The sequence below is a fragment of the Phyllostomus discolor genome, chromosome 13 (assembly GCF_004126475.2).
Source record: "Phyllostomus discolor isolate MPI-MPIP mPhyDis1 chromosome 13, mPhyDis1.pri.v3, whole genome shotgun sequence".
Classification (NCBI taxonomy): domain Eukaryota; kingdom Metazoa; phylum Chordata; class Mammalia; order Chiroptera; family Phyllostomidae; genus Phyllostomus; species Phyllostomus discolor.
In genome coordinates this window covers 811,097-837,827 of record NC_040915.2, presented here as the reverse complement: position 1 = coordinate 837,827, position 26,731 = coordinate 811,097, and the positions used below count along the sequence as shown (strand labels likewise).

Below are 26,731 nucleotides of genomic sequence, written 5' to 3'. Positions count from 1 at the left end.
CTCATTTTTTTGAATTCTTATTTCTTCATTCTTTTCTGATTGTATGTTGTTTTCTTCCTTCTGGTCTACTCCATTGATTTGAGACCCAGTTTTCTTCCCATCCCTGTTGGTTCCCTGTGCATTTTTCTTCATTTCACTTATTGTAGCCTTCATTTTTTAATCTAATTTGTGACCAAATTCAACCAATTCTGTGAGCATCCTGATCAACAGTGTTTTGAACTGTGCATCTGATAAGTTGGCTATCTCTTAGTCGCTTAGTTGTATCATTTCTGGAACTTTGATCTGTTCTTCCGTTTGGGCCATTTTTTTTTTTTTTGTCTTGTCACACCTGTTATTTATGAGGGGCAGAGCCTTAGGTATTTCACCAGGGTGGGTCAACCCCTTGGCTGGGTTGTGACGTTGTATGTGGGGTGGGGTCCAAGAGGGAACAATGGCACTTGCTCTGCTCTCCTTCGAACTTAGTCCCTTCCGCTGCTTCCCCCAAGCAAACTGGGCCTTTCTGGTGCTGGTTGCTGTGTGGGTGGGCTTGTGCACATTCTAGGACCTGGTGGGTCTCTCCAGCAACCTCTCCTGTGAGGCTGGGAGTCTCTCCCTGCACCTCAACCCCCACAGGTGTTTTCAATCAGTGCCCTGAGGCTCTATTTCCCGGCGCAGGGACCCTGGGACCGCCTGGTCAGCCAGCCGCCTTGCACGCAGTGCCTTGTTTCACAATCACCGCCTCACTGGGTCTGCCCGTTGCCGCCCCAGGCCCAGGGTCTGCCAGCCCACCGCCTGCGTGCCCAGGGTCCTCCTGCTGGGGTCTTGCATGCCCGGGGTGCCTTAGGCCAGTCCCACTGCTCTTTGTGCCTTGACCCCTCTCCTCCTGACTCCACCCCTCCTACCAGTCTGGATGAACGTGTCTGTTTTGACTCCTTGGTTGTCCGACTTCCATACAGTTCAATTATCTGTCAGTTCTGGTTGTTATTCTGTTTCTAAATTATTGTTGTCCCTATTTTGGTTGTGTGAGGAGGCACAGTGTGTCTACCCTACGCCTCCATCTTGGCTGGAAGTCCCGAGAAAGGATTTTTATTCAAGTACTAGGCAGTTAGAATTTGGAGGCTTAAATACCAACTTAATAGGGGAAGCAGGGGTAGGATAGGGTGGATAGCACTGTGATGGCCCTGAGTTTATGGGGTGATTAGATCAATCTCCCTGGTTGCTCCTGGTGAAGGGTTTGGAACAATTGAATCGTTACGGGGGGAAAAGCCTATTTTCTAATGCTTTCTGCTCAAAATAATTTTCTTGTCAGAGGTTTATTCTGAGTTCTTGTCCTTATGAGAGCTCCTGGCTGGTCTCCCTGCTTCCTCTCTTACTTTCTCCCTTCTCTGTGCCCAAGTAATCATTCCAAAATGCAAATTGACTGCATGGACCCCAGGGCACCCCCCACTCCTCTTCTTGCTTTTACCCATAGCCCCAAGGGTAAGAACCCAAAGCACTGATAAGGTGTGCAAGGCACTGGTGCTCTGCCCTGTCCCATCGGCGGGCCGCTGGCACCCCTCTCACTGAGCTCTGCCCCGGCTGGCCTCTGGGTTCCTTCAACAGATACATCTGCATATGCTGAACCACCGGCCACCTTTTCCAGGCAACCTCACCTCTCCCCTGGGTCAGACTGCTAACCTCATTTTCTCAGGGAGGCCTCTGTCCTCCAGGGGGAGCTTTCTGAGCCCCATGGACCTTGTTATGAGTGAACAGGAGGAGGAGGCATCCAAGGAAAGGGCCAGCAGAGAGATAAGGCCAGGCAGGACTTCCAGACTGTCTGTGTCAGAGACACCTCAGCATGGGGAAAAGATGAAGGACCCCTGCTTAGAAACATGTTTTGTTTTGTTTAAAGATTTTTTTTTAGAGAGAGGAAGGGAGAAAGAAAGGGGAAGAAACATCAATGTGTGGTTTGCCTCTCACGCACCCCCTACTGGGGTCCTGGATGGCAACCCAGGCATGTGCCCTGACTGGGAATTGAACCCTTGACCCTTTGGTTTGCAGGCTGGCACTCAATCCACTGAGCCACACCAGCCATATGGCAGAACCATAAAATATGTCAGAACCATATTTTAAGATGCATAAAATATAGTGCATTACAAAAGGACTGCTAATATTGAAACGCAAATACCAAGTTACAAAAACACACACCAAGTTATGATATAGAAATAGCTGTGATTCTTTATTAACTCATCACATTACAAGATGTAGAGGTAGGACCGGTCAGCACCAGCAACACCAGGGCACAGTGGCTGCAGCACCTGCAGCGGGGTGGAAACCCGGGAGATTGCTGTGTGACAGCCCTAAGCACTGCGAATTCTGCTGGACTTTGCTGCCTCCATTCACAACTCAAGGAAATGCCAAGTTTCAGTTAGAGGTTAGAAAAAAATAAAGATGGATTTTCTTCTGTCTTTGCTCGTCTCAGCTCTTAGACCTCCCCAACACTGGATCCCTAGGCCACAGGTTAAGAAGCCCCGTGAGGAAGGATGGAAGGAGCAGCCACCTCTGGAGGCTGTCCCAGAAAATCTCCAGAAGGCAGCATGGGCTGAGGGCTGGCTTGGAATCCCAACTCAAAAGCATTTTCCCTTTGTGGGAAGCAAGAAGAACAAAGGGGACAGGGCCACAGCCGGGTCGGGAGAGAAAGCAGGACTTTCTACACCCATCTGGCCAGTGTCATTGTCCCCAGCAAAGAAGGTGAACTCTCGGGTGAGAGGGCATCCCATCCTGGGTGGCAGGAGGGCAGGCAGAGCTCACCTGCCTAGAAGTGCCAGAGGGAGTTGAGGTGCAAGCAGACCCCGAGGAATGCATTGCAGTAAGGGCACAGAGAGCCATGGAAAACTGACCAGGAGCCAGCCAACTGTTGCAAAGGCTACAGCTGGGAGTGCAGAGGCTTTGGGGAGGGGTCGCAGGGCCTGATGCATGCCTGCGGTGGGCCTTCCCTCACTGCGTTGCTACTTATGCAGGCCCTGGGGGCCAGAGTCCCCTAGGCTTCTGCTCACTCCACAACCATCCTCTCCAGCCCCTCCTGGTGGCAGCACCACACTGTCCTTCTTGCCCTCAGTGTACAGTCCTGGCAGGACAGGCAAGCCTGGTGCTGACCCATTCTCAGCCCAGTGGCGAGCGCCTGCCCCTAAGTGGTGTATGGTCCAGAGGACCCTCTCCTGGGATTCTGCTGGGGCAGTGGGGAGGAAACAGCAGGACTGGGGGGATCGGAAAGACTGTCCTCGGTCTCTACCGCCTGGACGCTGTTGCATCCAGCAAACGCGAGAACAAATATCAGAGACTTTCAGGGTATCAAAGATGTTACTTTATTGGCCAAGTTTAACCTGCGCAGGGGCGAACTGTCAAAGTGTCCAGCTACACAGTGCCCACAAGGAGCTGCAAACAAGAGATGCACCGAGCGCTTACAACTACGTTCTTATATAGGGGCGGGCAAGCAAGTGTTATACAGAAGCAGACGTGGCAGTTAGCAATTCGCTTACAAAGACTGTGGGAATTTCAAACCAAGCATTCTTGCATAAGGCGGGGAGGCAGGATGTTTGTTCATTAACCTAGTAATCTCCTGGCTCTAGCTAGCTAGGTTCTTATTTTCTCATTAAAACTACAAAGCATTGCTTATCTAGCCTACCCAGGGGAGAGCATCTGCTCCACACAAGATGTTTGCTTAACTGTACTTTGTCTCTTTTATCATTTCTTTTTAGCTACAATGTGGCTCTTGTTTACTAAGGTGAAATTTAGTTCTTAATTTCCTTATTCCCAACAGACGCCATGGCTGCCCAAACTCAGCCACCAGTTTTGGGGTGTGACCCCCTCCAGTCGACTCACCCTGGCCCCTCTCCCATCACTCCGGACCTGACTGCCCCCTTCCCCAACCCTGGCCCACAGAAGTCCCATTCCTGACAAAGGCCTTGCAGTCTCTAGGGGTCGGGGCAGAATGCCACCCCCCTTCTGAGTCATCCCCCCAGCCCCCTCCCTGCTCCTCCTGCCCCAAAGCCAAAGTGTGGAGGGGAGAGGTGAGCTTTCCGAACTTTAGTTACTGACAGGCCATGTCCTTAATTTTTACTGGTTCAATTTCCTTAAATCAACTCATTTTAAGCTTCAACACACATTAAAATAAATAAACCTTTTGTATCACAGCCCAAATGAAAGTTCTTATCCCTTGCTACAAATAGAAGGTGCCTGTGAAAACTGAGGCACTCGGAACAAGCCAGTTTCCTCCAGAAGGCTCCGCAAAGCCAGTCTCAGCCTGTCCAGTTCATCAGCAAGTTGGGCAAGCAGCACTGCTTTCCCAGTACTGGCATCCTGTCTGCGGGAAAACGGAGGCCGGTCACTGAATCAGGCCCGAGCGCCAGTCCCCCTCAGCCACTGGCCCTGCCTTAGTGCTCCTGGCATAAGTCTCTCTGCAGAGGCGAATGCCCAGGCCTTACCTGCTCCCAGGCTTCCATCTTGCCCCAGGTGTGGGCCTGGGCTGAAAGCAGAAGACAAATGCCCAGCATCTTCCAGTCTGAACCCTTCCTCAAAAGCCCTCCCCTCCACCCCCACCGCCCACCCCAGGGCCCTCAGGGCCACTGCAGCCAGGGCCAGGACCCAGGACTACAAGCAATGGTTCAGAGGCCCCCAGTGCGCCCGAGCCTGTGTTGAACTAATCCCTTTATGGTTTGTCTCCTTCCCAGTTCCACAGAGGACTGGGGAAAGCCCGAGTTGGCACACGAATGAAAGTAAGTGAGCGCTATGCCGTGAAGGGAGAGGAGGAGCTGGACCGCTGGGGGCCCCAGAGGCGGTCGTACCAGCTTCCAGTCCCTCTGCACCTGGCACCTGGAAGGCCAGCCACTGTGCCCATCGCCTACATAAGTAAGCCCCCTTACTCCTGAAAACATCCCACTGTCCCTATTTTACGAAGGAGGAGCATCTTCTGTCCCCAACATGCCTTTATCCCAACGATTAGAGAAAGGTCCTGGGAAGGGAGGTAGCCATGGGTGTCGGTGCAGGCAGGGCCACTCGGCCCAGTCCCCTGGCGGGAGGCCGCACCAGCTCCAGCCATACCTTCCCCCTCCCAACGCCCAGACCCTCCTCAGACCTGGGGGAGAGGCCTGGGGATCCCCGAGTAAACGGGAGTCGGATCGGATTGGGTGGGATGCTGTGGGGTTCAGGTTATGGGGACGAGGGCGCGCTGCCTGCCCTTCAGCGGGTCCGCCGCATTCGCGAAGGCACCGTCTAGTCCCACCGAAGGCCGGACCCAGAGCGGTTCGGCGAGCTCACACCGCGGCTGCTGTCGCGAGCCGGGAGCGGCTCCGCACCCCGCCTTCTCGGAGGGCTTGCGGCGGCGGCGGCGGCGGGTGCTGCGGCCCCTTTAAATCCGGGCCGCCCCGCCCTGCGCCGCCGACTCCGCGGCGGCCCCGGATCCAGGCCGGGCCGCGGCTCTCGCCGCCCAGTCCAGCCCAGCCCAGCCCAGCCCAGCCCGGCCTGGCCCAACGGCGGAGGAAGGCCCCGAGCCCGCGCCCCGCGCCCCGGAGTAGCCGTTCCCGGCCCTGGGCCCCGCCCTGCCCCGCCCCGGGGCCGGGGCCCCCGCGGCCCCCCGCGGCCCCCCGCGGCCCCGCACCCCGTGCCCCGGCCCCGGCTTCCCGGGCCATGCGGCCTCGGCCCCGCCGGCGCCTGCCGCGCACCGGAGGAGATGAGGCTCCGCAATGGCACCTTCCTGACGCTGCTGCTGCTCTGCCTGTGCGCCTTCCTCTCGCTCTCCTGGTACGCGGCCCTCGGCGGCGAGAAAGGTGAGCTCTCTGCGCCCCGCGACTCGTCTCTCACCTGGTCGGACCTGGGCGCCCGCGGCCGAGCGGGTCCGGGCAGTGGCCGCGGGAAGCGGCCGGAAGCCGACGCGGGCGCCCTTCCCTGTCCGGCGGCGGGAGGACGCCCCTCCCATCCTCGCCCCCACTTGTTTGCTGCCGGAATAACGAAATTCTCTTCTGGCCCGTGTTGGGCCGCGGGCCCGGGGCATCGCAGGGGCCCCCCCATGAGGCGCTGGGACCCGCCTCCAGGAGTATAGTTACGCCCATGCTAGGAGTGGTCGCTCTCACTGAGTAGCTGGGGACCTAGGAATTCTCAGAGAGGGACAGAGATACAAGGTCACAGCGGTGGCTGTGCCAGGTGGTTCCCAAGGTACCAGCTCCAGGTACCTGGGCAGGAATAGATATTGTGCTCATGAGACAGGTGTAAGGGGACAGCCAGACATCCAGGCAGTGACCCTCTACTCCAGCCCACACCACCCTTCACCCCAGGCCACTGCCTAGCACTCTCTGGGGTATCCGCAGCCTTCCACGACATCCGACATCCGCTGCAGGGAACTGCCCCACAGGGCCCTCCCGGGTGCTGGGCCAGACGGCTCAGGGGTGCATAGAGGGCCTCACAAGCCCTAGCCACTCCTAGCTGCTGCTGCCCGCTAACTCACTTTGTGTGGTGTCATGGTTTGGTCAAGCTGGCCACTCCACCACCCAGGCCCTCTGACTGGCCAGCACACTTGGGGGAAGCAGGTGGGGGAGACAGGCTGTAGTCACTTGGTGTTGGCTGGGGTGGCTAGGGCCACACTGGAGGCATGGGGAAAAGCTGCTTCCTTCCTGCCTCCTGGCCTTCCTGCAGAAGACCCAAGCAGGATCAGGCTGAGGCCAGCGGACCCTCTGCCTCCCTCCTACCTCCTGCTTCCCTGTCCCCTATGGGAGGCTAGAGGGGGAGGGCTGGCGGAGGAGCTAGAGACTTCCTGACCCTCCAAGTCCCAACAGCCCCCACCTGCTCCTGCCTGCCCAGCCTAGCCTAGCACAGCCCTCCTGTTTGGGCGGAGGCCAGGGCTTGGCACAGGAAGGCCTTGCCTGGGGCAGAGTTCCCTGTAGGTCTCTAGGTGGGGGTGTCATCCGGAGGAGGGCACTTTAAACCCTTGGAAAAGTGACTGTGCAAACAGAGTGGCCCCAGGTGGGGCTGCATCTGACAATGAGTAGGGTGATGAGCCCCTGTACCCCACCCTTGGCTGGGGTGCAGTTTCCCCAGGCCTCCTGCAACAGCCTCGGGCCCTCTGCCTGATATCAGGACTGCAGCACAAACCCCACCAAGGCACCTTCTTTGGAGGCCTGGGCGGCACAGGGGAGCCAGTGTCCAGAACAGTGGAGTGAGGGGACTCCAGGGGCTCCATTTAGGGTCCACTATCCCTGAAGGGGGGCATCAAGGAGGCTGGTACTCTGAGGGGCTGCGGAATACAAGAGCACCCTCAGCCGAAGAATTGTGGAGCTCAGGTGCATGGTTCCTGGTCCCTGGGCATGCCCAGGAGCCTGAGGTGTGGGGAGGGGTGCCACTGTTTCAGGGGGCCCAGCAGGGCCAGATCTTTGGCGGCCTCAAGAGAAAGCCTGAACCTGGACTCTTATGTGATTCTGCTCATTCTTATGTGTATACAGCTGTATTAACCCTGTGGGGAAGCCAGACTACACCAGGCTGAGGCCGGACTGCATCCTGGCTTCTAGGGTGCAGCAGATGGGGAGCCCGGGCACCCATACTTGGGGTAAGGGCAGAGGAGCCTGGGCCTGTGGGGAAGGGAGGAGGTAGGCAGATAGCCAGAGAGGAAGGAAGCAGCAGGAGGTGACATCCGGGAAGCCCGGGGCCAGGAAGGATGTGTAGGCCTTGGCAAGACGGGCCCCAGGTGAGGGTTTCATGGTCAGGCTGGACCCCATCTGTACAGCAGTTCCGCCAGGCCTCACACTGGGGCCCTCAGCCAAGGGTCTGCTGAAGGCCTGTCCCCACAGAGAACAGAAGGTCTCCCGGGGGCCAGCTTCAGCCACAGAGTACTCCCTAGCATCCCAACATCCTGTACTTCAGCAGGAATGGACACCCTTCTGGTTTTTGTTTGTTTGTTTACTTGTTTGTTTGTTTTTATTGATTTTAAAGAGAGAAAGGAAGGGGCAGGGGGACAGAGAGCAAGAGACAGACAGACAGAAACATTGCCTTATTGTTCTACTTACTTAACGCACTCATTGGTTGCTTCTCAAATGTGCCCTGACTGGGGACTGAACCCACAACCTTGGCATATGGGGAGGACGCTCTAACCAGCTGAGCTGCCCTGCCAGAGTCTGGGTGCCCTTCTTGACCACTGGGAAGATGGGTTCGAATCCTGGAGAGGAGGCAAACACCTGCCTCCTCTCCACTTCCTGCCCCGCCTGCCAGTTGATGGCAGACCTTCCCTGGGCCCAGTTCCAACCTGTGCCACTCTGCGTCTGTTTCCCCTTCCCTGAGTCAGGGGTGCAAGGCCTGTTTCTTAGCCAAGAAGGGACCAGAGGGAAGGTTGTGGTCCATGGGCCTCAGGCATCCTGGTTACTCTGCCTTCAGTTGGGAAAACCTCTATTAGTGGCCACAGCTGCAGTCCTTCTATGGAGCCAGCTGCACTGGGGGGCCAGGCCCCCCACACCACCTCCCCGGGGCAGGAAGGTATAGCTGGAAGAAGAAGCCAGATCCCCTTAGTCCTAGCACCCAGGAACTCCGGCCCAGCCCACAGAAACCAGCGGCTCCCAGACTTTTGCCCTTCCCATCACTCGAGCTGCCCTCCCAGCCCACTCCCCACTTCTGTCCAGTCACCCAGCGCAGGAAGGTCGTGAAGGGCCATGAGGACCTGGCAGAGCTCTGGCCTGGGCTCAGCACCTGTGTAGGCATGCACAGAGCTTGAGGTTCTGGCTTTGACAGGCAAGGAAAGATTGGACCCATGAGCAAGAAGCCAGGGACGAGGGTCAGGTTGGGGATCTTGCAGGCAGTAGGCAGGGCAGGGGCAGGGTGCTGCAGGACAGAGCCTCAGTGTTCAGGGAAATGACAGAAGGCTCTGGTGGGGGCCAGGGGGCAGAAGCCAGGCCCCAGAATACCAGGGTCCATCACCAAGTCTTAGTAAATGAGGGAAGCTCAGGACCTGGGCAGAGGGCAGTCCCTGGGAAAGGCAGCTGGGGTCCAGAGCAGGCTGTGTCCAGGCCTTGGTGGTTAGGGTGATGCAGGGCGGCCATGGGTACTGCTGCCCACCTGGGGCAGACTAAGGTTGGGCTGAGCTCATCCTACTTAAAGATCAGAGAGTGGGGAGGACAGGATGAGGCACAGTCAGGGTAGGGGAGGCATCCTCACATTCGCTCTGCTCCACAAAGGGCCCGCTGCCAGAGGCTGCCTTCGGCAAGGCTTAGTGGCTCCACTGCACTGGGGAGGCAGCAGGGATCAATGGGTAGATGGCTGGGGACTTAGGCAGAAGGGAGGCCACTTGCCGTGTCCTGGTGTCCAAGTAGCTCTGAACTGCCTCCTGCCTGGCCTCAGCGCCTCCCCCACCAGCATCAGGGATGGCCAGCTCCTGTTCAGGGGTTCAGATTTCCAGGGTAACCTGGCCTCGGAACTCAGCGAGGAACCTGGAAGATTCGGTAACCTGAGTTTCCCCCACACCCCCCCACCCCCTGCACAGAGCTGTCCCCAGTAGGCTGGGTGTGGGGATGGAGGTTGGAGCAAGCTGGGTATGAAGTGCTACAGAAGTAGCTGTGTCCTGAGGTGACTTGCCTTGGCTGTGACCCCCAGTGCCCACGGCTGTGGGCAGTGACACCATCTAGGGCATTCTAGGGACTGTGACCTACCAGGGACTGAGGGGCAGAAGAGCTGCCAGGGCTGGGAGATGGAAACCAGGCCTGGAAGGAGCTGTGTACAGCAGGAGGCAAAGATGGCCAGGAAGGCCTTGGGGGGATGTTGCTTGTCTTATCTTGCTCACTGGTCCCTGCCTGCCTGACCAGTGGGGCCAGGTGCAGGCACCCTGGGGAGTCCTCTGCCCGGTCAGGCAGCCCCATCTCTGTGCTGCTCCTTGACTGGCAACCCCCCCCCCCCCAACGCCCAGAACTGGGGCCCAGCTGGAGGTTCTGACTCAGGTCTCCTTCAGAGCAGGCCTCGGAGCCTTCAGAGCTGGTCTCTCTCCACTGCTGACTCAGTGACCCTGGACTAGTGTCTCGACTTCATTTGCTCGTTTGAGTGCTGGGGGCTAGAACAGGAGCAGCCACCCCTGGGGCTGGCATGAGACTGAAGGAACCCAGAGGCAGTGGCTAGTGCAGAGTTGAGCAACCAGTGATGACCATGAGGACAATGACAAATGGGCACCAGGGCACCAGTCACAGACCCTGTGTCCAGGCTCAGTCCCACATGGAGGATGGGATGGGGAGCTCAGGGAGGTTGTCCATCCCCAGAGGGCCTTGGACATGGGGCTGTGATCTCCCTGTGAAGCAGAGCAGGGAGAGGAAGGAGGGGGCAAGGCTGGGTGCTAAGAAGCTCCTGAGGAAGGGCTGGAGCCTTGTGCCCTGGATGAGACCTTTGGGTGTACTGGGCCATAGAAGGAGCAGATGCTGCAAGGAGAAGCCAGAAGGGTCTTTTGGAGCCACTGGGTGGAAAGGATTTAGTCTGAAGTTATTCCAACCTCTGCTTAGAAATGCCCCACCTAGGGCCTGAAGTGGCCCTGCAGCCCTCCCACCTGAGAGGGAAGGAGAGAGTGATGGGGGTGGGGAGGGAGTACTGGAGAGCACTAGTCCTCCCAGTGGAGGCTTTTCTCCCCCAGGGGTGCCAGTGTGACTTCAGAGTGCCCTGTGCAGCCCCAGAGAGCCCGGACGTGGCAGGTGCGAGGACAGGTGCAGTCGGTCTGTAGCAGCGGTGCCCCGCCATTTTGGCACCAGGGAGGGCTTTCATGAAAGACAGTTTTTCCACAAACTGGGGGAGGGGGATGGCTTTATAGCCTGCCACCAGGTGCAGCTTAATTTTCACTTGCCGCTTGTGGATAGGGTTTTGATACTACTCTGCCAGCCATTGATTTATCCTGGCCTTTGTGCAGTCAGACCTCTCTGCTAATGAGGATCTGCGCTGGCAGCTACTTCCCCGCACTCGCCTCCCTGCCTCAGCTCTGCCTCAGGTCCTCAGAAGGCAGACTCTCATTCCTGGAACCTCGACCTAGATCCCTTGAGAGCACAGTTCCCAGTAGGGTTCTCACTCCTGTGAGAATCTAATGCCACCGGTGATCTGATGCCAGGCAGAGCTCAGGCAGTGATGCCAGTGATGGGGAGCGTCTGCAAATGCAAATGAAATGTTGCTAGCTCGCCCACCTGCCCACTGCTCACCTTCTGCTGTGCAGCCTGGTTCCTAATAGGCCATGAACCAATAGTGGTCCCTGGCCCCAGGGTTGGGGACCCCTGGTCTATAGCACCTATGCGCAGGAAGACACATGCGCCAGCACCCTTAAGGGAACTGTGGGTCTGCTATGGGGCGCCCCCTGGTGATAGCATGTGGACCACCCACAGGCGATGTGGTGGACGTGTACCAGCGGGAGTTCCTGGCGCTGCGAGACCGGTTACACGCTGCTGAGCAAGAGAGCCTCAAGCGCTCCAAGGAGCTCAACCTGGTGCTAGATGAGATCAAGAGGGCCGTGTCAGAGAGGCAGGCGCTGCGGGACAGAGACAGCAACCGCACCTGGGGCCGACTAACCGGTGAGGGCCGGGCTGGGCGCAGGGGAGGTGGAGCTGGTGGCAGCCCCGCTGTCTCACCTGTCCTTTCCTGACCCACCCAGAGGACCCACGCCTGAAACTGTGGAACATCTCGCACAAGCACGTGCTGCACCTGCCCACTGTCTTCCACCACCTGCCGCACCTGCTGGCCAAGGAAAGCAGCCTGCAGCCTGCCGTGCGTGTGGGCCAGGGCCGTACTGGAGGTAGGGGCAGGGCTGGGAGTGCCCAGGGACAGGACCAGGCGGTCCGCTGTTGGGCCTGATCCACCTGTGATCCCGGCAGTGTCGGTGGTGATGGGCATCCCCAGCGTGCGGCGCGAGGTGCACTCCTACCTGACGGACACATTGCACTCACTCATCTCTGAGCTGAGTCCGCAGGAGAAGGAGGATTCAGTCATCGTGGTGCTGATTGCTGAGGTGAGTGGGCGGGGCGTGGGGCGGGGGTGGGGGGTGGACAAACCAGACAACAAGGAGTAGAAAGGGAAACAGGGTAACATTCCAGAGGGGAAAGCTAGCAGAGGGTCACTGCCATTCACAAATTTGTCAAAATGAAAAGTTAAAAGGGAAGAGCCCTGGCTGGTGTGGCTCAGTGGATTGCCTGCTGGCCTGTGGACAGAAAGGTAGCCGGTTTGATTCCCACTCAGGGCACATGCCTTGGTTTCGGGCCAGCTCTCCAATTGGAGTCAGGCAAGAGGCAACCTATCCATGTATCTCTGGCACATCGATGTTTCTCTTCCTCTTTTTCTCTCTCCCTTCTCTCTCTAAAAATAAATAAAAATCTTAAAAAAAAATTTAAAGGAAACACTTTAGTGCCCCCTTGTGGAGATGCCATTTACCTAGTGTGTCCTGACTCCACTGCCCCAGGTACGTTCCCAAAGGGCTCTTCCTGAGACACTGTGGCCACCAGGCCCAGCCATACTCACCCTCAGGAGAGGGAACTCACTCCCTCCATGTAGGGGGTCATCTGAAGTCCAGGCCCCGCCCCCGAGCCCCTTCTTCCAGGCCTTTTGTGCTGGCAGTCCCACTTAGGGAGGGTGCTTGGTCTCCCCACAGACTGACCCACAGTACACCTCAGTGGTGACGGAAAACATCAAGGCCTTGTGAGTACTGGCAGCTGACCAAGCTGGTAGAAGGAGGGCCCTTTGCAGGGTGTGGAGGAGGCAAACTCCTGCCTCCCCCACAAGTTAGTGCCCTCTGGGGGTGGGGGCTTCCTCTGTTAGCTGAAAGGCAGTGGGTGTGCAGAGGTGGCCCGACCCCTCCAAGCTGTGTTGCCTCGGGAGGCTGGGTGTGGTGTGGGTGGTGTCTGCCTAGTGGGCCTTAAGAAAGGGGCAGGGCCTAGCTGGCCCTGCTCTGCCCCTGTCCCTGCCCCAGGCCCTGGAGGCTGCACACCACTGGGCCTTTCTGTTTCCCAGGTTCCCCACGGAGATCCATTCTGGGCTCCTGGAGGTCATCTCCCCTTCCCCCCACTTCTACCCTGACTTCTCCCGACTCCGAGAGTCCTTTGGGGATCCCAAGGAGAGAGTCAGGTACTAGCACCGCCCCCTTCCGGCACCCCCAGCAATGCCCAGAGCCCAGGCTGTTGGCCACAGGGCCCTTGCACAGGGGTGGGGTGTTCTGCCCACACCCAAGGGGGAGGGTCTGCACTCCTGAGGCCCCTGCCCCTGGCCCACAGGTGGAGGACCAAACAGAACCTCGATTACTGCTTCCTTATGATGTACGCACAGTCCAAAGGCATCTACTATGTACAGGTTAGCACCAACCCCCTGCTCTGCCTCCGACCCCAAATCCTGGCTGGGCCTTCAAGCTGCATGCTACCCTGCCCTGCACCTGTCCTGACCCCCCTCTGTCCCTCACTGTGCAGCTGGAGGATGACATAGTGGCCAAGCCTAACTACCTGAGCACCATGAAGAACTTCGCACTCCAGCAGCCCTCCGAGGACTGGATGATCCTGGAATTCTCCCAGCTGGGCTTCATTGGTCAGTTCCCCACACCTGCCCTGCTGACCCGAACAGAGCTCCTCATTCCCATCCTCCTCTGTTTCTCTGTCATGATCCCCCCACCTTGCTCCAGGACCCAAACCCCACCCCTGGCGATGTCATGTTAGGGACCTCTGCCTGGAGTGGCCACTGCAGCACATCTGGCCTATTCCCACCTGCCTTCAGAGTCACACCTGCCTGCAGCTGGCTGCAGGGTTTGCTGTGGGACCCTCCCCAGTGGCTCCCACAGGGACTGCAAGGAAGTAGGGCAGGGCAGAGCTGCCCACTCAGCACCCCTCCCCCCACGTTTCCCATCAGGGAAGATGTTCAAGTCGCTGGACCTGAGCCTGATTGTGGAGTTTATCCTCATGTTCTACCGGGACAAGCCCATCGACTGGCTCCTGGACCATATTCTGTGGGTGAAGGTCTGCAACCCTGAGAAGGACGCGGTGAGCAGGGGCTGACAGGGACAGGCTGGGCAGCGGGGCCCACAGCCTCCCTCGGGGACTGGGCCTGTAGGCACACTCCTGACTCAAGAAGATAAAGCCCTGTCCTTTGAGGAGGGGCTCGAGTTCAGGCCTGGAGTGTCATCCTCCCTCCGCAGAAGCACTGTGACCGGCAGAAGGCCAACCTCCGCATCCGCTTCAAGCCGTCCCTCTTCCAGCACGTGGGCACGCACTCCTCCCTGGCCGGCAAGATTCAGAAACTGAAGGTGGGCGGGACCTTACATGAGCCTGGCTGAGTAGGGGCAAAAGTTCCTCGGGCATGGAGTGAGGGGCCGACAGGGCCAGGCCAGGCCCCACTCCAGCCCCACTGTCCCTGTGGTACCACAGGACAAGGACTTTGGGAAGCAGGCACTGCGGAAGGAACACGTGAACCCCCCTGCGGAAGTGAGCACGAGCCTCAAGACATACCAGCACTTCACCCTGGAGAAGGCCTACCTGCGCGAGGATTTCTTCTGGGCCTTCACACCTGCTGCAGGGGACTTCATCCGCTTCCGCTTCTTCCAGCCACTGCGTCTTGAACGGTTAGTGACAGCACCCACAGGCCCCCTGGGAGGAGGAGCAGGGTGGCTGCCAGGGTCCAGGCCTTGCCGCATATTTCTCTGACCCCCAGCAAATTCCTCAACCCTCCCTGCCATGCCTCAGCTTCCTTGTCTGAAGAGTAGGGTGGGTAATGGCAGCTACTCTGTAAAGACTACGACAGGCAGGACACAGGGGCTCAGAGATACTGCCTATCACCCTCGTCTGGATGAGGAAGGCCCTGGTTACCCTGCACAGCCTCGGTAACCTCGCCTGATCCTGGTGGCCAGCCTGGCCTACCACCCAGGCCCAGGCCCGGCCTCTGCTCTGCTGGGCAGCATTCCTGGGCAGTGCCCACCCTGCAGCAGCTCACAGGCCTGCCTGGCTGCAGGTTCTTCTTCCGCAGTGGGAACATCGAGCACCCAGAAGACAAGCTCTTCAACACCTCTGTGGAGGTGCTGCCCTTTGATGTGAGTGTGGCGGGATGTGGCTGTTACCTGAGGCTGGCCTTTCCCACAGCCCCTGGCTGCAGCCCCTCGATTTTACCCCCAGAGCCCACAGGCAGACAAAGAGACCCTGCAGGAGGGCCGCTCGGCGACTCTCCGGTACCCTCGGAGCCCTGACGGCTACCTCCAGATAGGTGAGTGGGGTCAGGCAGGCAGAGGTGGGGGGAGAGCCTAGACCGAGCAGAGGTCCTGGGGCAAGTTCTCAGTGCTGTCCTCTCCCAGGCTCCTTCTACAAAGGCGTGGCCGAGGGTGAGGTGGACCCTGCCTTCGGTCCCCTGGAAGCACTGCGCCTCTCCATCCAGACAGACTCACCGGTGTGGGTCATTCTGAGTGAGGTGAGGCGGGCACAGGGAACCAGGGGCTGTTCCCAGTAGCCACCATCTGGCTCTGTGGCCCCCGCTGACCCCGGCCGGCTCTTTCAGATCTTCCTGAAAAAGGCTGACTAAGGGAGGGCTTCTGAGGACTGGCCCTGAAGCCCAGGATGCCAGGGATGTCTTCGCTGCTGTGCCCAGGGCCAGAGGTGGTCCACCCAGCCTGAGGGGTTGTTCCTGGTACCTCTCAGCAGCCTGGGGTCGCCGCTGGCCCGGACACCCCAGGAGCCGGTGCTGCCTGCCCGCCCGGCCGCAGGAGGAAGCGGTGGCCCCCACACTGTGCCTGAGGCTGGCCTGTGCCGCCCTGAACCGTTCGCAGCCGGCTGGCTTGAGCCAGGCCGTTTTGGAAGAGCGTTTTCCTGGGCGCCCGCTGTCTCCGGCGCGAACACTGGAATGCATATACTACTTTATGTGCTGTGTTTTTTATTCTTGGATACATTTGATTTTTTCACTTAAGTCCACATATACTTCTATAAGAACGTGACTTGTAATAAAGGGTTAACAAAGTATGTGCCTCCTGCCTGGTGCTCTGAGCCCCAGCTGGTGGAGGGGGGCAGCGGCCAGGTGATGTCACCCTGCTGCAACCTCTGCACAGCTCCTTACTACCTTAATCCCATTTTCCCAGGACAGTTTGGTCTAGGTTCTGGGACAACTTGGAGGATCTGCATGCTCATGGGTGGAGCCCTGTGGAATCTGAGGCCCTGGCCCCGCAGACTCCACAAGGACCCTCAAACGCTGCTACCTTCCATTACCCACCCCAACTGCCTGAGGTGGGGGCCTTTCTAACCCAAGACATCTCCCCACCTCCTTGTTCCTCCTTCGCTGGTCTCAGTCTTGCCCTCGTGGGCCCCCAAGGCCCCGCTCACCCTTACACAGTTTCTGACACATTTTAGGGACTCCTGTACACTTGGGGGCCATTGCCCTCATTGTTGCCCTGATTGAAAAGCTTCTCCCCTGCCGACTTGGCTACAAGTCACCTTTTTTTCTTTTCTGACGTTATTTCCGGCCAGTAGTCACCGTGCCCCTCGCCCCCCCCGCGGAGTCTGGTCCCTCAAAGCACCGGGACTTTTTCTTGAAAGCGCTATCGCAAGGACACGGCCCACGTCTATGGCAGCGTGCCCCAAACACCTCCGCTATTCTAGATGGCAGGGACCGAGTGCTGACAAGAAAGGGTTCCTGAGGTCAGCTATGAAAACCAGGGGGTGAGGAATAGGGGCAGGCGAGGAGAGCGCTGATCGCAGGGAGTAGGGGCCATGGGGTGGACCTCAGCAAGAGCGAGCTTCTGCGGGCTGGCTGTCCTGCTCCACGGTCCCAGAGCAGGGCGGAAATGGACGGATCTGGGACCACATCGACCCCACCCGGGGGAGGCCCCTTTCCTTTCTCGGCCTGGCTCCCACTGCCCCCAGGAAGCCCACCCGACTGCTGCGGCCCACGGCTGGGCCCCGCCAGGCTCCACCTCATCTGACCCAGAGAGAGCCTTAGGGATCTGGTCACAAGCACTTTAATTAGGGCCTGGAATAAGGGCAAGCACAGCCACCACCACCCCTCCCCCGTTCTCCAGGTGGCCCGGCTCCTCTCCAGCCCGGCAGACCCCGCGTCCTCGGACTCAGGCGCTGGGCAGCAGTGTCCCGATGTTGTCCAGGAGCGCGGAGCGCAGCGAGGCGGGGAGGAAGTGGAGTAGCAGACCTAACGCCGCCAGCGCCACCAGCAGCCAGAGCGCGTGCGCGCTCGCGTACAGCGGGGCCAGCCTGCAGGCAGAGCTCAGCGGGGGGCGGGGCAGAGCCGGGCTGGGTGGCAGCCCCGCCCCCGGCTCGTGGCCCCGCCCCACCCGGTCCAGCAGCCGGACCAGGACTTCCAACCCATCCCTCTCCCCTAGCTCCCAAAATGGTCCGGTATCAGGCCAGTTCCCAGGTGCCATCAGCCGGTAGGCCCCGGCTGTCACGACCCAGCACAATAGCCGCCTTTCCCTGCACTGGTTCTCACCTTTGCTGTGATGAGCGCGCGTAGCCCTGAAAGTAGCGGAGGCGCGCGAACAAGTAGGCTAGGCCGCACAGCGCCGCCGCACCTAGGGGAGGGACGGACGGGATGGCATAAACTCACTGGTGCGGGGAACTTTGGGGCCCAGGTGTGTTCACCCCTGCCTTGCTCCCAGACCTTCGTGAAAGAAGATGCCGGCCACCCAGAGCGTGGCAAGGAACAGCGGGAAGTACTCGCTGCAGTTCACTCTGCGGTGGGGGCGGGGCAGTGTGAGGGCATCCACCCGGGCCTTGGACCCTGCGGCCCAGGGCTCCCTCGCTCCACACCCCGCCTCGCCCCCTCCTGCTGCGTCTCACTGGGCTCTGTATATGCGCTCGAACTCTGGTGGGCCGGTGGTCAGCGGCGGCGACACGCGGAAGGCCCTGCGCGCCGAGATCACCTGCAGGGAGAAGTAGGCTGGGGGCAAAGGGGATTGGAGTCAGGTCTGGCCACCTGATGCCCGCAGCCTCCCCGGGCCCCGCCTCCCATCTGGAGTCGCACCTTCTACTCCTGCCTCCACATTGAACTCGTGGGACTACACTCTCCAGGGTACCTGCATTCCCCGCTCTGCTCCAGGCTTGCCCTACATCCGTGATGCTCAGTGGGAGGGGCAGGGTGCATCCTGGGGCACCCTGGGAGTGTAGGGGAAGGGGGTGCCAGTCACACGGACAGCTGCCATGGGCAGGCTGTTTAGACTTTGCTTGGAAACCATTTGACTTGCAAAATACAAGTGAATGCCCAGCTCCTCCTGTCCCCTCTCTAGATATGGCTCTTGGCAGGGGTTCCTGCACTTCCACACTGGCATGGCCTCCTGTTTCGGTTTCTCTGTGCAGGTACTTGGGCCCAAATCTAACAGACACACTCTCCCCTGCCCCCCGGCATTGCAGCCTGGATGTTCTTGTCTAACCCCAGGCCCCCAAGGGCTCTGCCACCTTCCTTCCAGCACAGGCGGGCTTGCCCTAGGTGATCTGCATTTCAGGGTCCCTTCTTTTAACCCCAGACCAGGCCCTCACCACACCCAGCTCTGAAGGTGGGTGTCCCCAGCTATCTTCCTGCAAGTCCTGTGGCTCTGGAGCCCTTGGTGCACTGTGGGTTCCAGGGGTGGCCAGGCCCACGTAGTGTGGGGAGACCCTGTGGCTGTAGGACCAGGGGCTGAGGGCCAAGCTTGCTGATGAGTCAGCCAGGCTCCTTCAGGCCTGTCCCCCAGGCTGTCTTGTCCTAGCCCAATATACTGTGGTGTCTCAAGCAGTGGGGACATCTGACTCAGGAATGTGTCCTCAACAGCCTTGGTGTTTGAGAAGGGCACCAAACTGGCATCTTTTGGGGCCTGGAAAGTTAAAACTGTGTCCAGCTCCATGGGGTCCCACCACTGAGAGGGCACCTTTGAAGGCAAGGCCCAGGAATGGGGCTTTCCTTCTGGGACACCTGGAGAGGGGACAGCTGGAGAGGGTGGGGCCTGGCAGTAGCAGGGCTGCAGCAGGCCCATGTCTGTCACTCTTGAGCACCCAGTGCCAGGCCACCCATTCCTCCTGGCACACCTCCATTCCCTGGAAGCCCCTAGTCTCCTCAAGGGTTTTTTATGCTGGTTGAGGTGCCACCACCGCAACTGCTCAGTGTCTGGGGTGCCTATTTCAGCCGCCCCTCTGGGGCCTGTGTCTATCTGGCTGCCCTGTCAGCCTTGGTCCCTGCCAAGGGTTTCACAGTTCCTCTTGCAGACATTCCTTCAGGGCTTACCTCTGCCCCTAAGCCCCAGGACATCCTAGCCTCCAGTAGCAGAGTCAGTGGGGTTAGAAGAGTTCGGACCCTGGAGACTGGGCCAGAGGCCCCACTTCTGCCCCTTACCTGGACCCCAGGCCCTCCGAAACCTCCCAGGACCTGCAGGGCAGAGGCAGGCCGCAGGGTGTGAGGCCCACCCACCTCCCAAACAGGAGCCAGCTCACCTTGCAACAGGACTCCCAGGAGGGTGACAGTGGCCAGAAGGGCCACTTCATCCTTCATGGTGATGCCGGTGGCTCTGTCGGGTCTGCAGGTATGGAAAGGGGTAGCTGCAAACTCTTATCAGCCCTGGCCTAGCTGTGGCTCAGAGGCTGGCCCAGGAGAGGAGAAGCAGCCTTTCTCCCGCCCCTTCAAGATGGAGGGGGTTGAGGGGCAGGGCGTGACCACGGCCAGAGAGAGGCAGGGAGCCTGGTCAGACTGAACAGACGGAAACCAGGGTCAGAGGAATCTGGGCGGGAGGGAGCAGCTGGCTGGGATAGCCTGGCCACTTCCTCCCAGTCTTCCTAGCTCCTGTGCCAAGCCCCATGCTGACAGAAGTCCACCCGGCTGTGCTCCAGCCTCAGGTGTGTCCAGCCACCATGTTATCCTCGTGTTTTCCAGGCCCTGCACCCTCAGCAGGTCCCACCTGGCCCTCCAGACCGCCCCTTGTCCTAGGTCTGTTTTCAGGAAACCAGAGTCTCCTATCTGGGTGCCTAGGACCGCTGCTTCCCATCCATCACCAAATCCCACTCATTCTCACACTCACTCCCAGTGCCCCCTTCCAAGCCCCACCCTGTCCCGGTCATATCTCACCCGGGCACAGGTCAAAGGCACTTCATGGTTTTCCAGCCCAGACCTGCCACCTACTCATCCACACCCACTTATTTCTTTCCCTACCATCCAAACAGGGCTGTTTTGTAACTTGCAACTCCGACTGCGGGCCCACCCAAGCCAACAGCCCACACTGGGCACAGCCGAGGGCTTGCTTTCTGCCAGAAAGCCTGCTGTCTGCCCACCTCACAGCCGCCCAGGCTCTGTACCTGGGCAGTCCTGCAGGCACCCTAACGGCATGGGTGAGCCCAGTGGGGACAGCTGAACTCATCCTCTCCGGGCCTCTAACCCCAGGCCAGTCCCCTGCCATATCTGCCTGCCCGCAGCCCTCCTTCCCGAGGCCCTGACCCTCCCCATACGCAGGTCCTGTGTTCTGGACAGAGCTGCCCCTGCCTCTCCCAGGACTGGGGAAGGACATTGGAACCAAAACTGACCGTGGAGCCAAGGCTGACTCAAGGCAGTGAGACACAGTTCTGGAAACTTCCTTAGAACTTCAGAAAAGGGAGTTCAGGGTGAGGAGGGAGATTGCTGAAGGCGGCTGGAGGTGCCCACCAGCCCAAGGGGGATGGAGCCTCTGTGACAGGAGGGAAGCGGCCTCACCTGGGCCAGCTGTCCAGCCTGTCTGCACAGTGAGCCCACTTCTCCTTTTGGCTCACACCCCTTTGAAGCGGGTTTGGTGAGTGGTGCCAGAGCACAGACTGGCACACTAGCACCAGCAGGAGAGGCAGGGCCACAAGCAAGCACGGGCAGCACTGTAGAGGGGCAGGCACAGAGCTGCTGGGTGCGCAGGAGGCCTGGGTCACCATGGTGGCCTGCCCCCACTCACCTCCATGCCTTTGCACCCCACCCCCGCCTCCTTTCCTGCTGCCCCAAGGCCAGGTTCCATTCTGAAGGCTGTGGACCCCTTTTACTCTCCTCACCTGGCCAATGCCAGTGAGTGGCCATTCTGGCCCCCCTGCCCCCACCCCAACCAGCTGCTCCCCCACTGGCAGCATGGCAGACTCCTCAAGGGCAGGGCAGGGGCTCCAGGTCTGACCAGTAGGAGCTCAGTGAACGGATGGCTAACAGAGGCTCAGACGTGGATGGGAGCAGCAGGGAATACATGCCAGATGCGTCCTGTAGCCCTCTGGCTGCCCACTCAGCTTCTGTCTTCCTTCCTGAGACCTGCCCTGACCACAGCCCCTGTCCTGGCCACCCCTGCAGCTCAAGTCTCCTGAAGGGTGGGGCACATGCTGGAGCGGGGCCAGTGCACTGAGTAGATCTGTGTGCAGTGCGTGCCTGTCGGTCAGCCTGTGCCACGCCGTGTGTCCCTCTCAGGGTCCCAGTGCTTGGGAGTGAACCGCAGACCGTCTGTGTCCTGAGTGTGTGTTCGTGGGTTCCTGTACGTGTTCAGGTCCTTTTCTCTGCCAAGCTCTGGTTTGCTCTGAGGCCTCAACATCCTCCCTCTGAGTTTACACGCTTTTGCTTTTGGCAACAGGAAGCTGACCAAGAACAAAGAGCAGTTCTGAGGAAGTCCCTGGTTGCAGCCCTGCAGCCCTGCAGCCCTCCCCAAGGCCCTGGGTCTGCACCTCCCTCCCTCTGCTCTGGCCTGGCCTCTCAGGTCCCAGCCTGGGCGAAGTCTGCTCTGGCAACAGAGGGGCAGCCTAACTCCAGTCACCAGCCCCCACCCCCACCTCCCTGCTGAGCAGCCCCATGTCATCAGGAGGGAAGTGAGAAAAGTTCCCCCTGAACCCAGGCAGAATGGGCCTCTGTGACTCGGGACCCATGCCCTCTGCACTACAGCTCCCACATGACCCTGGAGAACATTCTGGAGGCTGAGCTCACCAAAGACCTCTGGGGAGTGGAAAGGCCATCAGAAGCATTACATAGAAAAGAAATCACAACTTTGGTATGCTAGACCATCATAAGGATTGCACAACTCAGACCATAAGCTTAAGCTAAAAAGTAAGAAGAAGAAAAAGAAAAACAGATTTATTTTGAAATTATTTTACTTACAGGAAGTTGCAAAAACAGCCCCAGCTGGTATGGCTCAGTGGATTGAGTTGCAGCCTGTGAACCAAACGGTTGCAGGTTTGATTCCCAGTCAGGGCACATGCCTGGGATATGGGCCAGATCTCCAGTAGGGGGCATGTGATGTTTCTCTCCCTCTCTTTCTCCCACCCTTCCTCTCTCTGAAAATAGATAAATAAAATCCTTTTTTAAAAAGATTATTTATTTATTTATTTATTTTTAGATAGAGGGGAAGGGAGGGAAATAGGGAGAGAAACATCAGTGTGGTTGCCTCTCCTGCACCCCCACCTGGCAATCTGGCCCACAACCCTTTGGTTCACAGGACGGCACTCAACCCACTGAGCCACACCAGCCAGAAGAATAAATAAAATCTTAAAAAAAAAGAAACAAAAAAGTTGCAAAAATAGCACAGTTCCTACATACCCTTCACCCAGTTTCCTGTAATACTGAGATTTTATATAACCATTTTTCCATTATATAAGAAATTAATATTGATGCAATATTATCAGCATTTTAAGTATCTTATTCAGGTATCACCAACTGTCCTGTAAAATACTACAAAGGCCTCGGAAACATGCTTAGTGTGCCAGACACAAAAGACCACATAGCATATGATTTCCATGATGTAAAACGGCCAGAAAAGGGAAAGCAATAGAGATGGAGAACAGATTAGGGGCGGCCTGGGGCTGTGAGGGTGAGGAATCTGACTGGGGTGATAAAAACGCACAGCTCTCTTTTTCTCTTTTGCTCAATCCCTCCACCTCCCTACCAACAGCTGTCAGCCCGCTCTCCATCTCTGAGTCTGCCTTTTTTGTACCTGCTGGCTCAGTGCGTTCACTAGATTCCACATATGGGTGAAATCATATGGTACTTGTCTTTCTCTGACTGGCTTATCTCACTCAGCATAATGTTCTCCAGGTCCATCCTTACTGTCACAATGGGTAAATTTTTCTTCTTTTTCATGGCTGAGGAGTATCCCATCATGTAAATGTCCCATAGTTGTCTTATCCACTCATCTACTGATGGGCACTGGGCTGCTTCCATATCTTGGCAATTATAAGTAACACTGCAGTGAGCACAGGGGTGCTTATGTTCTTTCAAATTAGGGTTTTGAATTTCTTCGGATAAATTCCTAGAATTGGCATCGCTGGGTCAAAAGACAGAACGATTTTTAATCTTTTGTTTTGAGGTATTTCCATACTGCTTTCCACAGTAACTGCACCAGTCTGCATTCCCACCAGCAGTGCAAAAGGGTTCCCTTTTCTTCACATCCTCACCAACACTTGTTGTTTGTTGATTTAATTTTTAAAAAGTTTATTTGTTTTTAGAGAGAGGGAGAGGGTGAAAGAAAGGGAGAGAAGCATCAAGGTGTGGTTGTCTCTCTCACACCCTTTACTGGGGACCTGGCCCACAACCCAGGCATGTGCCCTGACTGGAAATCCAACCAGTGACCCTTTGGTTCACAGGCTGACACTCAGTCCACTGAGCCACACTAGCCAGGGCTGTTTGTTGATTTATTGATGACAGCCATTCTAACACGTGTGAAGTGATATCTTATTGTGGTTTTAATTTGCATTTTCTCTGATGATTAGTGATGATGAGCATCTTTTCATATGTCTATTGACCATCTGTATGTCCTCTGAGAGTGTCTATTCAGGTCCTTTGCCCATTTTCTAATTGGATTGCTTTTTTTTGGTTGGTATTGAGGATTTTTAAAAAATTTTATTTTTATTTATTTATTGTTTTAAATATATTTTGATTATGCTGTTACAGGTGTCCCATTCCCCCCCTTTATTCCCCTCTACCCCTGCACCCCCACCAGCATTCCCCTTGTTTAATTCATGTCCATGGGTCATACATACAAGTTCTCTGGTTCTTCATTTCCCATACTATTCTTAAGTTCCCCCATCTATTTTCTACCTATTTATGCTACTTATTCTCTATACCTTTTACCCCTTTTTCCCTCCTCCCCCTCCCCCACTAATAACCCTCCATGTGATCTCTATTTCTGTGTTTCTGTTCCTGTTCTAGTTATTTGCTTAGTTTTGTTTTGTTTTGTTTCATTTTATTTTATTTTAGGTTTGGTTGATAGTTGTGAGTTTGTTGTCATTTTAATGTTCATGTTTTTTATCTTGTTCTTAGATAAGTCCCTTGAACATATAATAAGGGTTTTGTGATTATGACCTCCTTGAACTTGACCTTATCTGGGAAGCACTTTGTCTGTCCCTCCATTCTAAATGACAGCTTTGCTGGATAGAGTAACCTTGGACATAGGTCCTTGCCTTTCATGACTTAGAATACTTCTTTCCAGCCCCTTCTTGCCTGCAAGGTCTCTTTTGAGAAATCAGCTGACAATCTGATGGGAACTCCTTTGTAGGTAACTGTTGCCTTTCCTCTGGCTGCTTTTAAGATTCTCTCCTTATCTTTGATCTTGAGTAATTTAACTATGATGTGCCTTGGTGTATGCTTCCTTGGGTCCAACTTTTTGGGGACTCTCTGAGCTTCCTGGATTTCCTGGAAGTCCATTTCCATTGCCAGATTGGGGAAGTCCTCTTTCATTATTTTATAAAGTAAGTTTCCCATTTCTTGTTCTTCCTCTTCTCCTTCTGGCACCCCTACGATTATGATGTTGGAACATTTCAAGTTGTCCCAGAGGTTCCTAAGCTTCTCTTCATTATTTTGACTTCTTGTTTCTTCATCCTGTTCTGGTCAGATGTTTATTTCTTCTTTCTGGTCCAAACTGCTGATTTGAGTCCCCATTTTCCTTCCTGTCACTGTTGGTTCCCTGTGCCTTTTCCTTTATTTCACTTTTTGTAGCCTTCATTTTTCCCTCTATTTTGTTACCATACTCAACTAATTCTTTGAGCATCCTGATTACCAGTGTTTTGAACTGTGCATCTGATAGGTTGGCTGTCTCTTCTTTGCTTAGTTATATTTTCTCTGGAGCTTTGATCTGTTCTTTCATTTGGACGATAGTTTTTTTTTTGTCTGGGCACACCTATTGTGTAGTAAGGGGTGCAGCATTAGTCATTTGCCAGGGCAAGGCAACCCACATCACTGCATGTGGCACTGTATATAGTAAAGGGGTCTGAGAGGGAACAGTGTTGCTTTCTCAGCTCTCTGCCAGCTTTCATTCACTTCCCCTGCTACCCACAAGCAAATTGGACCCTTCTGATGCTGATTCCTGGGTCGGTGGGCTTGTCTACCTTCTATGACTGTATGGATCTCTCCAACAAACTCTGCTGGGTGGCTTTGAATGTCTCCCACTGCCTCAACACCCACAGACTTTTTCAGTCAGAGGTTTTAAGACTTTATTTCCCCACACTGGAACCCTGGGTTGCGTGGTCTGTCTCACTCCCCAGCTGTTCATCTTGGTTTATTTGCACCCAAATGTGGGACTGACTGGCCTTCCAGCTGCAGCCCTGCTATGAGTCTTCACCACCCTGTTGCCCGTCTCTGCCCCTCCTACCAGTCTGGATGAATGTTTCTTCTTTAACTCCATTTTGTTGGACCTCCATACAGTTTGATTTTTCTGTTAGTTCTGGTTGTTTTTTTGTTGTTACGTTTGTTGTTGTCCTTCTTTGGTTGTGGGAGGAGGCACAGAGTGTCTACCTACACCTCCATCTAGGCCAGAGCTCATACTCCTCTTTGCCCATGTTTTAATTGGATTGTTTATTTTTTTGGTGTTGAATTTTATAAGTTCTTTATAAATTTTGGATATTAACCTTGGTATCAGATGTATTGTCACATACATTCTCCTACTCTGTAGCTCTCCCAGAGCTACCCACTCTGTAGCTTGTCTTTTGTTTCCTTTGCTGTGCAAAACCTTTTTAGTTTGCTGTAGTCCTATATGCCTATTTTTCCTTTTGCTTTCCTTGCCTAAGGAGAAATATATCAGATAAAATTTTGCTATAAGCAATGTTCAAGATTTTATTTCCTATGTTTTCTTCTAGGATTTTTATAGTCTAGGGTCTAATATTTAAGTCTTTAATTCATTTTGAATTTATTCTTGTGTGTGGTGTAAGAAGGTGGTTTAGTTTCATTTTTCTGTATGTATCTCTCCAGTTTTCTCAACACCATTTATTGAACAAAGTATCTTTAGCCCATTGTATGTGCTTACTTCCTCTGTCAGATATTAACTGACTAGAAAGGTGTGGGTTTATTTCTGGCCTCTCTTTTCTGTTCCATTGATCTATGTGTCTGTTATTATACCAGTACCATGTGATTTATTACTATAGCTTAATGGTAGAGTTTGATATTAGGTAGTGTGTTTCCTCTAACTTTGTTCTTCTTTCTCAGAATTACTGTTGCTATGTGGGCCTTTTGTGATTCTGTATAAATTTTTGAAATATTGGTTCTAGTTCTGGGAAACACATCATTTGAAACTTGATAGGAATTGCATTGAATGGAATTGCTTTGATCGGCATGGACATTTTAATGATGTTAATTCTTCCTATCCATGTACATGGTATGTGCTTCCACTTATTTGTATCTTCTCCAAACTTCTTCAAGTTCTTTCTTCAGTGTCATAATTTTCTGAGTACAGGTCTTTTATATCCTTGGTTAGGTTCATTCCTAGGTATTTTGTTCTTTTTGAAGCAATTGTGAATGGATTGTTTTCTTCATTTCCCTTCCTGATAGTTCATTATTGGCATATAAAAATACCTTTTTTTAATATAAAAAAGCAACTGATTCCTGGATATTAATT

At 55.8% G+C, this 26,731-nt stretch overlaps 2 protein-coding genes and 1 long non-coding RNA gene across 5 annotated transcripts; 1 reads left to right on the top strand and 2 right to left on the bottom strand.

The window, feature by feature from the left end:
* Positions 1–2,430: 2,430 nt before the first annotated feature.
* LOC118497941 lies at positions 2,431–5,750 on the bottom strand. The gene is made up of 2 exons (XR_004900461.1): positions 5,679–5,750; positions 2,431–3,215 (listed from the first exon to the last, which is right to left on the bottom strand). It is a non-coding gene; the product is annotated as an uncharacterized LOC118497941 (long non-coding RNA).
* On the top strand, positions 5,596–15,918 carry MGAT4B (alpha-1,3-mannosyl-glycoprotein 4-beta-N-acetylglucosaminyltransferase B). 2 transcript variants are annotated; one of them, XM_028527742.2, is made up of 15 exons: positions 5,617–5,783; positions 11,334–11,519; positions 11,600–11,740; positions 11,820–11,953; positions 12,590–12,636; positions 12,949–13,062; positions 13,209–13,284; positions 13,398–13,512; positions 13,831–13,961; positions 14,117–14,224; positions 14,346–14,539; positions 14,926–15,004; positions 15,087–15,174; positions 15,263–15,375; positions 15,463–15,918. In XM_028527742.2, the coding sequence occupies exons 1-15, from the start codon at positions 5,687–5,689 to the stop codon at positions 15,484–15,486; spliced, it is 1,647 nt and encodes a 548-aa protein (XP_028383543.1). In that variant the 5' UTR covers positions 5,617–5,686; the 3' UTR covers positions 15,487–15,918. The 2 variants fall into 2 exon arrangements, with proteins under 2 accessions (XP_035870119.1, XP_028383543.1); XM_036014226.1 differs by lacking the exon at positions 12,949–13,062 and having other exon boundaries at positions 5,596–5,783.
* LTC4S (leukotriene C4 synthase) lies at positions 15,818–19,619 on the bottom strand. 2 transcript variants are annotated; one of them, XM_036014227.1, is made up of 5 exons: positions 19,368–19,619; positions 17,745–17,844; positions 17,566–17,636; positions 17,395–17,476; positions 15,818–16,570 (listed from the first exon to the last, which is right to left on the bottom strand). In XM_036014227.1, exons 1-5 carry the CDS (start codon positions 19,423–19,425, stop codon positions 16,408–16,410), a joined length of 474 nt encoding a protein of 157 aa, XP_035870120.1. In that variant the 5' UTR covers positions 19,426–19,619; the 3' UTR covers positions 15,818–16,407. The 2 variants fall into 2 exon arrangements, with proteins under 2 accessions (XP_035870120.1, XP_028384508.1); XM_028528707.2 differs by lacking the exon at positions 15,818–16,570 and adding an exon at positions 16,605–17,159 and having other exon boundaries at positions 19,368–19,603.
* Positions 19,620–26,731: the final 7,112 nt, after the last annotated feature.

Bases quoted from the DNA above. Each gene is read 5' to 3' on its own strand.
- MGAT4B (XM_028527742.2), top strand. From the start codon at position 5,687: ATGAGGCTCCGCAATGGCACCTTCCTGACGCTGCTGCTGCTCTGCCTG. The intron at 13,513-13,830 runs GTCAGTTCCCCA...GTTTCCCATCAG, and splicing joins CTCCCAGCTGGGCTTCATTG to GGAAGATGTTCAAGTCGCTG. The intron at 15,376-15,462 runs GTGAGGCGGGCA...CGGCTCTTTCAG, and splicing joins TGTGGGTCATTCTGAGTGAG to ATCTTCCTGAAAAAGGCTGA.
- LTC4S (XM_036014227.1), bottom strand. From the start codon at position 19,425: ATGAAGGATGAAGTGGCCCTTCTGGCCACTGTCACCCTCCTGGGAGTC. The intron at 17,637-17,744 runs GTGAGACGCAGC...CCCCCACCGCAG, and splicing joins GAGCGCATATACAGAGCCCA to AGTGAACTGCAGCGAGTACT. The intron at 16,571-17,394 runs GTGAGAACCAGT...CTTTCTTGTCAG, and splicing joins GCGCGCTCATCACAGCAAAG to CACTCGGTCCCTGCCATCTA.